We start from the raw sequence: 13,263 nt of genomic DNA, 5'->3' as shown, positions 1-13,263 counted from the left end.
GAATGTGAGCGCATCGTGTTCGCAGTATAAAAGAAGTTGCGGATCCCGAAGTTTCCCAAACGCAGCGCCTGCTTTTGTTTGAACGTTTTTTTTTCTTTTTTATTTTTTGTTTATCTTATTTAAATGCACTTGTGCTCTGCACCGGGATGATACCGTGCCGCCCGGCAGCTAAAGGGGCAGCGCGGTTGCTGAAGGAGCGGGACGGAGCGGAGGGGTGAATCTCAGTGACTGCTCTGGCTCCATGTACTGGTCTGATACCGGGCCGTTTCCTCGCTGCCGCTCGGGGTCTGTACACCTTTCTGCCGGGAACTTGCTGGGCTCCGTAGGGATGTATTAATTCTGCCCTTCGTCCCAAGCGGGCACGGGAAGCGCTCGGGCAAATCCTCGCACGCTGCCCCTGCTCCCCACACCTGAGCAGCTCCATGCGACCACAGCAGGCCCCCTTTTTACCCCTTCCAAAGGGGAAGTCTCAACAAAGCAGCCCTAAAAAAGCAGGTCTGCCGCGGGATACAGCGAGTGCCTCCGCCTGCCTCGGCGGGCTCCTGGCTGGGAGGGAGGGATGGGAGCGGCAGTGGCCGGCTCGGCACACACACACACAAGTACATGTAGACACACAGAAACACACGGAGGCTTCTCGGCGCAGCCCGACCACAGTTTGCCCGCGGGCTGTCCCACACCCGCTCCCCAAAGAGCCGCCGGCGCCCTCCACTCTCCGCCGCCCGGCCCCCCCGCCCCGGGCGCGCTGTCAGTCACGGCGGCGGCTCCTTTCATCCTCGCCGTCCCCGCTCCTCCCCGACGGCGGAGGGAGGGCGTGAGCGATGCTGAAGTTGCGCCGCCACCGCCCCGCGCCCTACCGCTGCCCCCCCGTAGGGCGCCGTGCCCGCCGGCACCGGCAGCGGTACCATCTCCTCGCCGGGCCCTGAGCACGGAGGCTGCCGGCGGCGCGGAGGCGCCGCGGCGGCAACTTTTTTCCCTGCCCGGGGGCGTGGAGGGAAGCAGGGGGATCCTCGGCCACCCCCTCCATCCCTCCCTCATTGTTGCCCTCCCTTCCTCCCGGGACCGCTTCCTCGCCCCCGCTCCCCGCGGTGCCGCCGAGCCCAGCCGTGCCCGCTGCCGCGGGCGAAGCTGTGGACAAAGGCCCGCTGGGTACGCGCCGAGGGCAGCGCCGTCCCCCGGGGCGCCCCCTCCCCCTGCCCGTCCCCCCCAGCCATTTTAACTCGAACCCGCCCGGGTGGCGGCAACTTCACTCAGAGGCGAAACTCGGGAGGGCTGCGCTCCCCTCCACGTACCCTCACTCCCAGGGTGAGCCCGGGTCCCGGGGGTGGGGATGAGTGGGGGGACTGGGCTCCTGGGAGGCGGGTCCTGGCGCTGTCCCTGGGGGCGGGCAGGATACAAACGGGAGCATTTCGACCTATTCCGGCCGTGCGGCGCGGTGGGGTCAGGCTCCCCGCGGGGCCGGGGCCGTGCGGTAGTAGGGGTACCTCGGCCCCGAGGGGGCGCGCAGGCGGGCGGGGGTCTCCAGCTGCCGAGAGCAACCCCGAGGACTTCACGGGATTTTTCCTTCTTCTCTCCTCCTTCTTCTCCTCTCTCCTCCTTCTCCTCCTCCCTCCTCCTCCTCCTCCCCCCGCTGCTCCTCCCGCTCCCCTTCCCGCGGCGGGCCGGCGGCCGCAGCAGACGCCGCGCTGCCGTGAGGATGCCGCAGCTGCCGGGGGCAGGGGGCGGTGGGGGGGACCCGGAGCTCTGCGCCACCGACGAGATGATCCCCTTCAAGGACGAGGGGGATCCCCAGAAGGAGAAGATCTTCGCTGAGATCAGCCACCCGGAGGAGGAGGGCGACCTGGCCGACATCAAGTCGTCCCTCGTCAATGAGTCCGAGATCGCCCCCGGCGCCAACGGGCACGAGGTGCGCGGCCGCGGAGTCTCCGCGGGGCAGCTCGGAGCGGCCAAAGGGGGCACGGGATACTGTTGGGGTCCGGGCGCTGCCGCCGGGAGGGAGGGAGGTTCGGTGGGGCGTCAGGGAAACCCCTGTTTTCCGAATTTCCCCTAAATGAAAAACCTCATCCCGACTGAACTCCCTTTACCAAGGGGAAGCGGAGCGGGCTCCGCACTCCTCCGCTGGGCTGGAGGTGGGGGCGGCCCCCTCCGCGCTTTGGCCCGGGACGAGAAAGTTCCCGCGAGTCCCCCGACGTGCCGTGGTATGAAACCTCAAGCAGCCATGAAATTTCCTCGGTAAAATACGCGGGGTCGGAGCAGTAGCCGTAAACTCTTTGAAGGATTTGCATAAAACTGTTTGGGAAGAAATACCCGACGCTAAAACAACTTTAGGGCGAGCGGGGAACCTGCGAGGATTTTAAATTTTTTGTGTGCGTGTTTATTTTTTTGCTATTTTTTCCTTCTTTTTTTTTCTTCCCTAGAGATTTGGTAATGAGGGCAACCTGATTTTCATTATTATTTTTTGTATCTTTTTACCAATAGTGTTTTGGCCACCAAAGCTACAAATGCTTTCCAGAAATAAGCCTCTTTCGTTAAATGTAGGGGCGCTTCTGCTAGAAACGCATTGCAAAGCTCCGTAGTTATTGTCGTTGCCATAAAACGATCGTTTACACAAACGTTTCTGGTATAGTTGTCTTCCAGGCGACTTAAGACGGAAAAGAAAGATGCTTATCTCTTGTTCTTTTTTTCTCCTTCTACAAGAAGCTGTAGCGCTGTGGCAGATAGATGGGCATCCATACAATGACTTTTCTCCTTTTTCTCACTCTTTTCTTATGGTGGATTCCCTTCGGTCAGGTTTCCAGGCAGAATCAAGCGCCAGATTCCTACCATGATAAAGGCAGAGAGCACCCCGAGGAAGGTGAGAAGTGCATGGTCCTGTCTTGCAATATTGTCCCTCCTAGTCCCCCTGTGAAGCCTCCACATGGTCCACAAACTGGAGCAGGGTTTCTTTTGGGAAACATAAATTTAGTACCCTTTGAGGGAGAGGGATGCCAGGGTGCTTTCAAAGCACATTTAAAAAGGAAATCAATGTGCAGGACGTTTATCTTGAGTGACCAAATGGTATTTCAGTTGTTTAGAAACTGATAAGTAGGCCAAATGGATCTTTGCTGAAGAAATAACTATTTTTAGGATATCAGCTTAAACACATCTATCTCTTCACTCATACAGTGCAGCTGAGTTTTGTGTGTTCAGAAACTCAGTGCTTTTTCTCCATAGCCAAAGTCTGTGACTTAAATTTCCTCTTTCAAATCTAAGCATGAGCAGACCTCTTGCTTTTTTTAACATACCAGCTGGTTAATTTTGATTGAGGAGGACAGAGGAAATGACAGAGTTCGCTGTATATCACTTAGGAAGCTGGACACACGCACAAAGAACATGTGCTGTGAAAGATGGGAGATTATGTTTAAAATGAAATGCTTATCATCATGAACTAAACCAGATCATAAATTCCATATAAAGACAGGCACAGTTCAGTCTTGGTGCTTTCTGGGACTCTGTGGCAACCATAATCTGAATTGGTTTGTAAACAGCCTAAAAACAGTAATGCCCATGTTCGCAGCATCTTTGCAGTGAGGAGGAGGAGGTCAGCTTGGTATAATTTCCTTTTCAGCCTTGCATCCTCTTAAAACCTCACTTTCAAGTAGTAACACTGTCACCAGTCATGTAGGTGGGAGACCTGTTCACTCCTCTTTTCGGGACCTGGACTCAAATTCTTTATTTTCCTACAAAACAGCTGCCCTCACTTGGTTTCTCTCTTGTCTGTAATGCCATGTGTGTTCAACAGCCCACCCCCACCTCCCAAAATTGTTAGGGTCTCCTTCCAAGCCAGCCTCTGCCCTCTAATTGTTGCCTGTGAGCATGGCCAGAATGAATTGTTTGCTGCACGCAGTGGCTCAGCAAGAGAAGGAAATGATTATATCTAGTTATCACTGCCCTGTTCCTCCCTTTTCTAACAGTGATGCTGGAAACCGATACTGGCAATACTTTTGAATCCACAAATCTTAGAGGGTTGTATAAAATGGGGGGAAACTGCTACTTGAGAAATGTAATGTCATTGCTGATGTTTCTGCCTGGATTTGAACAGGGACTTACAAAATAAATCGGTTACTCTGAGGCTGTTCCGTATTTTAAGCATAAACTCCTCACTGAGAGTACTTGCTTCTTTAAGAATTAACTCTTCTTAAAAAATGTTATTACAAATCTCTGCATTTCCCTCTCTGTCAAAGGCAATTTCCATGAGTAAAGAAACATTTGCATGCAAAATATTTTTATGAATGCACAATACCTGTTTAAGTGCTCTAACTTACAAGAAATGCATATGTGGGCAATAATGTAATCATTGTTTGCTCTTCCATAGGAAAGCATCCAGACAGTGGCTTATACAGCAAGGGACCATCATACTCTGGTTATTCTGGGTATATCATGATGCCAAATATGAATAACGACCCATACATGCCTAATGGATCTCTGTCGCCACCCATTCCCAGAACAGTGAGTTATCTCTTCCAAAGACCGGTTTTGGCGAGCTGGGTTTCCTCCTGTTCAGCTTTCAGTGTGTGTTCATGCCGGGTTTTTTTTGAGTAGCTTCAGTTATGGTGAAGGTTGCACTTCTGCTCCTCAGAGCCTCCGTCCCCTGGAGTTTGAGAGCTCTTAGATGTGTTGGTCATGATTGCAGTGGAAAAGCTGAGATTAACGTCTGTGGTGTCTGACATCCTTTGAACAGGGCTGGGGGCTTTGAGGGGGGAGCCCTGGTTTACAACTGTAGGATAGTGTATGGCGGAATGATGTAAATGCCATCTTTGTAGTGACTGGGACAAATGTGAATTTTCTGGCTTTAACTCTTCGTTTGTTGGGGAAAATTGAGGGCTGGAAGCAGAACTGCTGAAGTTGCTTGTCAATAAGATGAAAAGATTGGATTTTTTTTTTTTTTCCCTTCAGATGTGGCATTGCTCTTTGTTGATTGATATTTATTTCTGCCATCAGTTGCTCTGCATGAGGGCTTTATGTATCTGGCAGCATTGCTTTGAAACACTCTCTGTATCTTCAGCCACAAATTGTGAAACACTCATTTAGGAATTAATATAAACTGTGCTGAAGTAGTTACAGCTTTCCCTTACATTATGGCAGGCACTGATTCTTCCAGGCTGGTCCCTCTGCTTCCATTGGTGTAGATGCACCTTCAATGGGTTTTAATGTAGTTTTAATTTTGAGTAGTCAATTCTCAGTTATTTTTGTAATCCTCTTGGTATACATATAGAGCGATGGGGAGGCAATGTTAAAACAAGCTGTGGAAATTATATTAGTAGAACCAGAGAGGAGCAGGAAACAAATCTGCTGCAGGCATCCTGCTGAAAAATCCCGCTGCAGTTGTATGTGCTGTGATATGGGAAGTTGTATGCTGTTACTTCCCTGTGGTAAAGCTGTGTTCTATGTTACTTGCTCTTAAATTTTCACTTGTCGGTCTCTGTCAAACAACTGGCATTATTTTGCTCATCCAGCGTTCTTGATTTTTCTTCAGGTTGTGACTTTTTCAAAAGCAAAAAAGAGGGGGCCTAATCTGTATTGGTAATTGACAGTAGCAAAGTGTGTTAAATTAGTGGATGTTTGGATTTGGAACGACAGGGCAGTTTGGCACTGGGAAGCACACGGATCTGTCCTCTTTATATGTTACCATTTGTGTTTGAAAGGTTTGCAAAACCTCATGCAGTATGTTGCTGTTCGTACCTGGGGGGGGGGGGACGGGGGACGGGGGGGACAGGGTGGGTTGAGTTTAAATTACAGTTCAGAGGCCTACAGCCATTTAGGGTGAAGCATGATGACCACGGTCTGTTGGTATTTGTCATTGTAAATGCTGCTGTACAGAAAACTTCAGTTTGGATGTACTGTGGGGAAAAGCATGCAGCTTCAAGAGAGGGCACTGAAGCTGAGGGCTCAAACCTTCCCCTTAGAAGCCTGGGAAACTTCAGACCTTCTTTTACCCCTCTTTCCCACGTTACCTTCCTAAGAAAGTCCCTAGTACTGGTGCAAGGCTTTGAACAACAAAATCCAGTTTAATTCTTCACTGAGGATTTTCTCTGCGTATGCATGCCGTGGGGCTGCTGCTCTGCACTGGTTTGGCATCAACACCCCACAATATTGGCTTCTTGCGGGAGGCTGTCAGCTCAGGTACTTGAGGAACTGTCCTACATGTGTACGTTGGAGGGGAGGAGGGGGAAAACACATCTGCTTTCTAATTGTGAAGCTGCCTGCCGAACATCTGAGGGGCTAATTTAGTTCAGTGTTGCTCTTGCATGTTCGAGCAGCACCACTATTTTGGTAGAATAGTGCTGTTGCAGGGCTGCAATGTTGACATAAGCCTGGAGTTCATTCAGTTTAACCACAAGGCTACACGCTTGAGTTATTAAATAATTTTTTTGTTTAATTGAACTATAATCTTCGTTAGTCTCCTAGCTGACAGCTGGGTCTTAATGCGTGCGAGATCAAAACGCTGCATCCAGAAGATGACACGCTCACTCGTGGCCAACCATCGCTCCAGTGCCGCATGGTTCTGCCTGTTCACCTTCGTGAGGTCCCCACCACTGCTCCGCAGGTTTGCTGTTGCTGTCCTCTCATGGAGGATATGTCCGGGGCAAGGAGCAGCCGAGATCAGCAAGCGCTGGAGGTGGATGTGTCCCCTGGGGTGGCAGCCCCCGGCCATTTGTGCATGGAGCAGCCCTGCTGTGTGTACCTGTGCCCTGCCATTTACATGACAAAGCCGCTTCTTGTTGATGCATCTGTTGCCTGGAGGTGTTAGGCAGGATTAAAAAGCCGCCCTGGGGCGCTGAATCCTTTTTTCACCTTGGAAAGACCCTGCTGCTTGCAAACTGCCCAGGGGATGCATCCTTGGGGGACCAAGGCAGGGACCATCTATGACGGAGGCAGCCTTGGATCGCTATGCCATGGCAGAGAGAGCAAAACTGTCTTGGAATGGGAAAAAATTTACTTTCATCAGCATATGTAGGAAGAAAGAGATCTTTTATTAGAAAAAAGGCAAACACTTTGCATTGTTGCTTTGTAAAATTAAAAATAGAAGTCTGTAGTCAGCCACAATATGTCTAATAAGCTGTAAAAGCAGGAAACTGAAATGTAATTTCAGTGCAGCTTTTGGAGGGGAAAGGGTGTATGAGGAGGATTTCAAATCTTCCAAAATCTGCTGTTATTAGAGTGGTCTCATCTTCCCTATTCTCCTCCTCCTTTTTTTTTTTTATTTTTATTTTTTTCTTTCTTTCTCTTTAAAAAAAAAAAAATCATTTTACTGGCAACCAATTTGCATTTTACAAGTTGTATTTGTAGGAGCAAGAGAGTGTTAATTACAAGTTCAGGTACAAGCCTTGCACCACAGTTTGTATTCTTATCAGATAGCTGGGTAGGTAGGAAAGCAAAGCAGTTGGTTTGGGTGGCTGCAGAAGAAGTGGCACGTGATGGTACTGAAACCACAGCAACACCTGGTAGATGTGCATCCAGTGTGCTTGAGATATCTTTTGGTGGTTGCTCAGCACTGTGGGAGTACTGAAGATGGGACACAGAGGCAGCTGCTTGTTTTCTAACGTGTGTGGGTTTTCTGATTTTTTTGTTCACAAGACTACCTTTGGGGTAGCAAACCTTTCTTGTCTGTGTGGTGGGAACCTGGGTACAAAGGAGGTGACTGAAGAAGAATCATTTCTCTGTGTCTTAAATTCATCCAGAAAATAATTTTGTCTTTGTTCCTCCCTCTTCCACAACGAATTAAACTTCCTGCGGGTAGATAGATAGAGGATTTCTGCAGCCTCCCTTTTGTCTGTTGTTCTGTGGTGTTGGGGTCTGGGTTTCTTTGCGGCTAAACTGTCTCTTTGTAGCAGCTGGAAGTGTTAAGTGGGTTGGAGGATACAATCTATAAACACCTTACAGCCACTTGCAAACCACAGCATATCCATTTGAAAATGATGGAGAATTCTGCTCAGAGAGTTTGAACGCAAGGAACAATGTTTATAAGCAGCAGGACCCCCTAGTTTTGGATATTCCTTCTGTGCTTCTGCATGGGGAGGGGTATGGAGATAGCTCCTGTCTTGAAGAGTCCCAGGAGAAACTGTGCAGATAATATGGATAGGAGGAGGGGTGAGGGTAGAAATAGCAGGAATGAGTAGCTACAGAGCCTCAGTAAGAGGGTTTTGTTTCCCTTGCTGTATCTTGCGGTCCCTCTGAAAGCAGACTGGTTCACTTGCTTGTGGGGAATTTTTGGGACCCCAAGGGGAGCTGCAGAAGGACATGAACCTGATTATTCATAATATTGTCTTTTCCTGAGAGTTCGCTTTTGATGACTGTGCAGTTGTAGGTGATTGCTGGGAGCTGTGGTCAGCTGAAAGCTCCCTGGCCAAATATGAAGTGGGCTTAGTAGCACAGATGTTGGAGCTCAGCTCCTGCTGCCGAATCACACATCAGAAGGCTTTGCGCTAATTCCCAAGTTGGCATCGGAGCAGGATGCTCCAAGGAAGGGCTGTAGGCAGCTGTGGTCCTGTTGCATGTCTCTTTCTTCCCCCTGCAACCCCAGACCTGTGCCTGAGGAAATGGGTTATACAGGCAGCCGAGGGTCTCGACAAGCCGAAGCTGCTCAGCCAGCACTGAAGCTCTTCTACTTCACCCTGCACAGCACGTCTTCTCTGTGAAGTTAAACCATGCTGATTAGTTCCTAAATCTTTCAAATCAGGTGCAGAGGAGCACAAAGCTTCCTGACTCTATGGAAGCAGAACTTGTTAGAGTTTATTTGGGTTTGCATGGGGAGGAATTTCAGCCCTATTTGCTGGAGGGCTCAGTGAGTCGCACCAGGGGAGAAGAGGAATCTGCGTAGTGCTAACAGAAGGGACCTTCACTGCTGCAAATGCGTCTGTCAGCTGCTCTGGCTCAAGCGTCACAGCTGATCAGCCTAATGTACAAGCCAGGTCTCTGTGAAACACAAACCCAAGCCATGAATGGTCGCGGACCAAGTTTTGGTGGTGCCTTCTTTCTCCCCCTTAGTGAAATTAATTCTCCATTTGGAAAATGGGGCCTATAAGTTGGCCTTTGTCTGAAGCTTGATCTGGTTGCTTTTGATAAGATGGCACCATCCAGGCAGAGTCTTACCAATGTCCATGTGGTCTTTGGGGATGTACTGGTGAAGAAAACAGCCTTTCTGCTCTTGCTGTCTTCTCCTTGTCAGGGTGAAACAATTAGCAAATCAACCAAATTGTGAATGGGCCTGTGGGGAAGGTTATCCTGAAGCCACACACATGCAGCAATTGTGTGTGTGTGGCTCCAGTGGAGGCATAATCAACCCCCCCACCCATTACAAATTGTCAAAGTTGGAGCTTTTGCATATCAGGATGTGTTGGTGCTTTTGTATGTCAATATGTGTGTATGTTTATGTCCTAAATCTCCTTTTTTCTATATATCTAGGAGGTAATTCAATATAAACTGTAAATGGCAGAGCTGCTGCTTACATGTTAAGGTGGTTTTAAAAGCAAAATTTCATTCCTCTTGTTTTGGTGCTGTGCCACCTCTTCTCCAGCTTAATCACAGCCCAGAAAAAATGTTAATAAGAATAGCTTGTTACTGACTGCAAGTGCCAGCGAGGATATGGCTCAAGAAGAAAGCCTAAAGCTTCACAGGTTCAGGCATCAAAAGAGGAAAAGACTTTTTCCAGATACTGGCAGTGCTGCATTGCTGCAGGCATTGTAAAGCCTGGGTACCCCAGGCCTGGCTCCTCCCGAGTACTTAACTTCTGTTTATAGTTAGGGAAAACTCCTCCTGATATGGGAAGGAAATAACCCACACAAAAGCATTTACTGCTGCTGTAATATTTCTGAAGTCCTATTAGAGAGAGGCATGTGCTTTGTTTGCTAGTAGTAAAATACTGTGTCTGGCAGGAGAAGGCAGATGAGCAAGAGTCTGCTTTAATACAGACACAGAATATTTTACAGCCTGAAGTCTGCATCAAATGGACTGCTGTGATGTCCTGTGCTGCTCTCAACATGGATGGACGCATGTCCTCATCTTGGAGGAGTCAGGTTGTCCTCTTGCAGTGCTGCTCCAGTTGTATGTAAATCACTCCCATTTAACCCAAACCACCCCCACCCCGGCTATCAAGCATTTATATCTAAGCTGGTTTTGGCTGAAGACTGTTCTCATCTGGCTGTTGGGTTTGGTCCCTTCTTGCAGGACGCCAGGGAAAAGGCAGGGCAGCTGCTTGGTGTGCTGCTGCTGCCCAGGCAGTTGGGGATTAGTGTCTCTATCACTCCGGCCCTTCATAAGTATTAGATTCACTTAAGAAAATTGCATTCAGAATAACTTAATCTAGCAACCCAACGGCTTCTATTTTGAGACTTGGATCTTGTGGATATGTTTATTTAGTTTGGGTTTCCCACTTCAAAGGAATCTGTCCTCTCAGCAAGAAAGTGATTGAGCACTTAAATAAAAATATATTCATTGAATCTTTGGGATTCAGCTAAAAGTGCAGTAGGGAGTTAACATGTACGCCAACTGTGCTAATCAGCCAGGGATTGCCTGTTCTCCCAAAGGGGAAGAAAAGTGATCTGAACTGCCAGAGGAGAAGTGGCATGCCTACCCCTGGCTTCTGGCAGTGGTACTGCTTACTGATGCTCCAGGTTGAGATGAAGGACCTAATATCTTTGTGATCTTCAAAGATACCAAATCTCTCCCCTAGAAGAACATTTTTATAGAGCTGAAAGGTCGACTCGACATTTGTTTGTTTGCTTTAGGTGGCTGGGGGTATAGGTAAGGTTGAGGCATAAAATCAATAAGATGAGCTTAGTCAGCAAAAATTGCAAGTGTAAAGCTTCGAGGCTTTGATTGAATATTTATAAAATGGGCAGTTTAACTTAAAAACTATGTACTGTCGTCACCAGCTGTAACACATAAACCAGAGAATCACTTTGGTTAGGACTTATTAGGCAAGCTGGAGAGCAGCTAATTCCCAAAAGCATCTGCCTAACCAAGCGCTTTCAGTGCTCTAGCCCTGCACTTCAAACAGCGCCGCACAAGTCAGCAGGCAGGTCTGCTTCACCCAGGCCAGTGCACAGGGAGACGTCCCTTGGGAGCCTGTGATTGCATGCACGTGTTTGCCACAAAGTACCTTCTGAATGTGCTGGCACTTCGAATGAGCAGGGCTGTATGCGTGTGCAGTCGGTGAAGGAAGCTCAAGTTAAGGCTGCTTCCACAAAGAACAGAAGAAATTTGTTTGTAGACCCCTGTTTTTTCCTTCTCTTGCCTTCTGAGCAGGGAAGGTTTAAAGTAGGTTGAAGCAGGCTGCTGCTGCGCATCCAGCATAGTGCCAGGCACTGCACATGCTTGATGGCCCTGCTCTAAGAAGCCTGCAACCGTGACTCACGGGAGCTACAACAAACCCTGTGGTGTCAGTATGGGGCGTGAGGTTTCACAGAGTTGAAAGGCGTGATACTGATACCAATGGTAGCTCAGCTTCCCCCTTACCTGGTTTGAGCAGAGTTCTGGATGGGGGTGCAGGTGTTATCCAAAGAAAGGTAGTCTGGAGATGGTCTGATTCGTCATGTACAAAACCAGGAAACATTTGTCAAAAAACAGGGAAAGGGAACATGAGGATTTTGTTGGCTCACAGGTGGAGGATGATGAGCTCTAAAAAGCTATCCCTGTAGGACCTGTATTTCTGGGTCAGGGTCCTAGTGACACTGGCTGCTCAGAGGCAGTCTCAGTAACTGGTCTCCTAGCTATGCTGTAAGGCTCTATTTCATCAATTTTCTGCCTCTTTCTGTATTTCAGAACTGCCTCAGAGATTTATCTTTGTGACCGTCTGTTTCTCTCCACAGTCTTGGCATATCTTTCTGCCTTGATCTTTCTTTATCCCTCCCAAATCTTGCATTGGCAAGCTTTGTGTAGCATGAAAAAAGTACAATATGGAGGTGACGATTAAAGGTGTCAACACTTGTCAAATGCAGTCGGCACTTGGGGAGAAGGCCTTTTCCCTGCCGATGTGCTAAAATGCTGATAAATTGTGTCCAGCGATGCAAATGTGTTTGTTTTGTTAAAATACCACAATCCAGTGTCTGTTTAGGGTCTCTAGTTTCTGAAGTTTGACTGGTGCTGTATCAGGTTTAGGAAGCTGCAGTTACAAGTGGTAATTGTGTTTTTGGTTGCGCTCTATCCCCTACACCCAGTCCCATACTGCTTTCATTGCAGTTTCGTGCAACTCCCGTGTACCCCCATGGTGAGCAAGGTTCCCACCACTGACCCGTGTTACATCCCACACAGCCGTGCCACAAAACCGGCACCACAGCACGTCTTCCCACCAAGCGGCTTCCCAGATTCATTTTTATGATGTGACTTCCTTCTCACATCCATGCCCTCTCCTCAATTTGGGGTTTGTGGTAGCTTGCTTCACTGTGTGGCACTCCTCATGACCTGGTTGGCAGCATTTCTGTTTCTTAAACTAAAGAAACGCTTCTTTCTTCTGTTGTCAACAGAAAAGTTGAGGTGAAGCAGGAGAATAGCCAGGCCTGACACAGTGCAGAGACCCCTCCAAATTGAGGGAAACTCTGATTTCTCCCGTCAACACCTGCACATGAATTAGCCCCTGCGAAGAATAAAGATGGTCCCACAGTTCACGTACAGGTCCTCCTATATGCAAACACACATGCGGGTTCAGCCTCTTGAGGAGGTATTTTGTGAGCACGGCAGGAGTGAGCAGGTGGGTGACGGTCAGGTGTGAGAGCCTGGGGTGGTGGGGCAGGCTGCAGCATGCAGCATCCCCTCCAGGCTCCTGGGGATCCACACAGAGAGGAAAAGTGAGCTCACGGAGCTGGCGCTGTGAGAGCTTTTGAGAATATTGAGGAAATAAGCCGTATATCGAACGTACTAAAATGCATTTTGAAAAACACAGGCAATTAAAATAATTTACCCTGAAGAATGCCCCTAAAGCTTTTTGTCTCGCTGCCTTCTGACACGAGCAGGCTGGGTTGTGTTTGCGTCTGCTCTTCACTGCCTGATTTCCTCCTGCACACAACTGAAGTTCAGCTTAAAAAATAAGTTTGAGCTGAGCATGTTGGATTTGGAAAATTTGTTACTCAAAACCTTCTCTCTCACACCTTATGTCTTAAATACCCCTGGTATAGGGAGGAAACGAAGCTGTGCCGGGTTTAAAGGAGAAAAAAGAAATAAAACTTTAAAAAGCTTAGCTCTTACGTATGAGGATTTTCCTGGTTTTGTTGAGACTTTTTTCCCTTTTTC

The 13,263-nt window shown here is 48.6% G+C and overlaps 1 protein-coding gene across 5 annotated transcripts in view; it reads left to right on the top strand.

The window, feature by feature from the left end:
* Positions 1 to 723: 723 nt before the first annotated feature.
* Positions 724 to 13,263, top strand: part of LEF1 (lymphoid enhancer binding factor 1) — a 69,834-nt gene continuing 57,294 nt past the window's right edge. For 2 of the 5 annotated variants that reach the window (XM_061478380.1, XM_061478370.1), the window contains exons 1-3: positions 1,326 to 1,903; positions 2,788 to 2,851; positions 4,352 to 4,485. In XM_061478380.1, the coding sequence (XP_061334364.1) occupies positions 1,328 to 1,903; positions 2,788 to 2,851; positions 4,352 to 4,485 (774 nt within the window). In that variant the 5' untranslated portion in view covers positions 1,326 to 1,327. Of the gene's footprint in view, positions 899 to 1,323; positions 1,904 to 2,787; positions 2,852 to 4,351; positions 4,486 to 13,263 lie in introns of those variants that run through there. The other 3 variants (XM_061478393.1, XM_061478377.1, XM_061478386.1) reach the window with 3 other exon arrangements.

The sequence above is a fragment of the Pezoporus flaviventris genome, unplaced genomic scaffold (assembly GCF_033815535.1).
Source record: "Pezoporus flaviventris isolate CSIRO_AGI_PZ_B2104156 unplaced genomic scaffold, CSIRO_AGI_Pfla_v1 ptg000002l, whole genome shotgun sequence".
NCBI classification, from domain to species: domain Eukaryota; kingdom Metazoa; phylum Chordata; class Aves; order Psittaciformes; family Psittacidae; genus Pezoporus; species Pezoporus flaviventris.
Note: the sequence above shows the minus strand (reverse complement) of the source record. Positions and strands in the feature narration are given on the sequence as shown.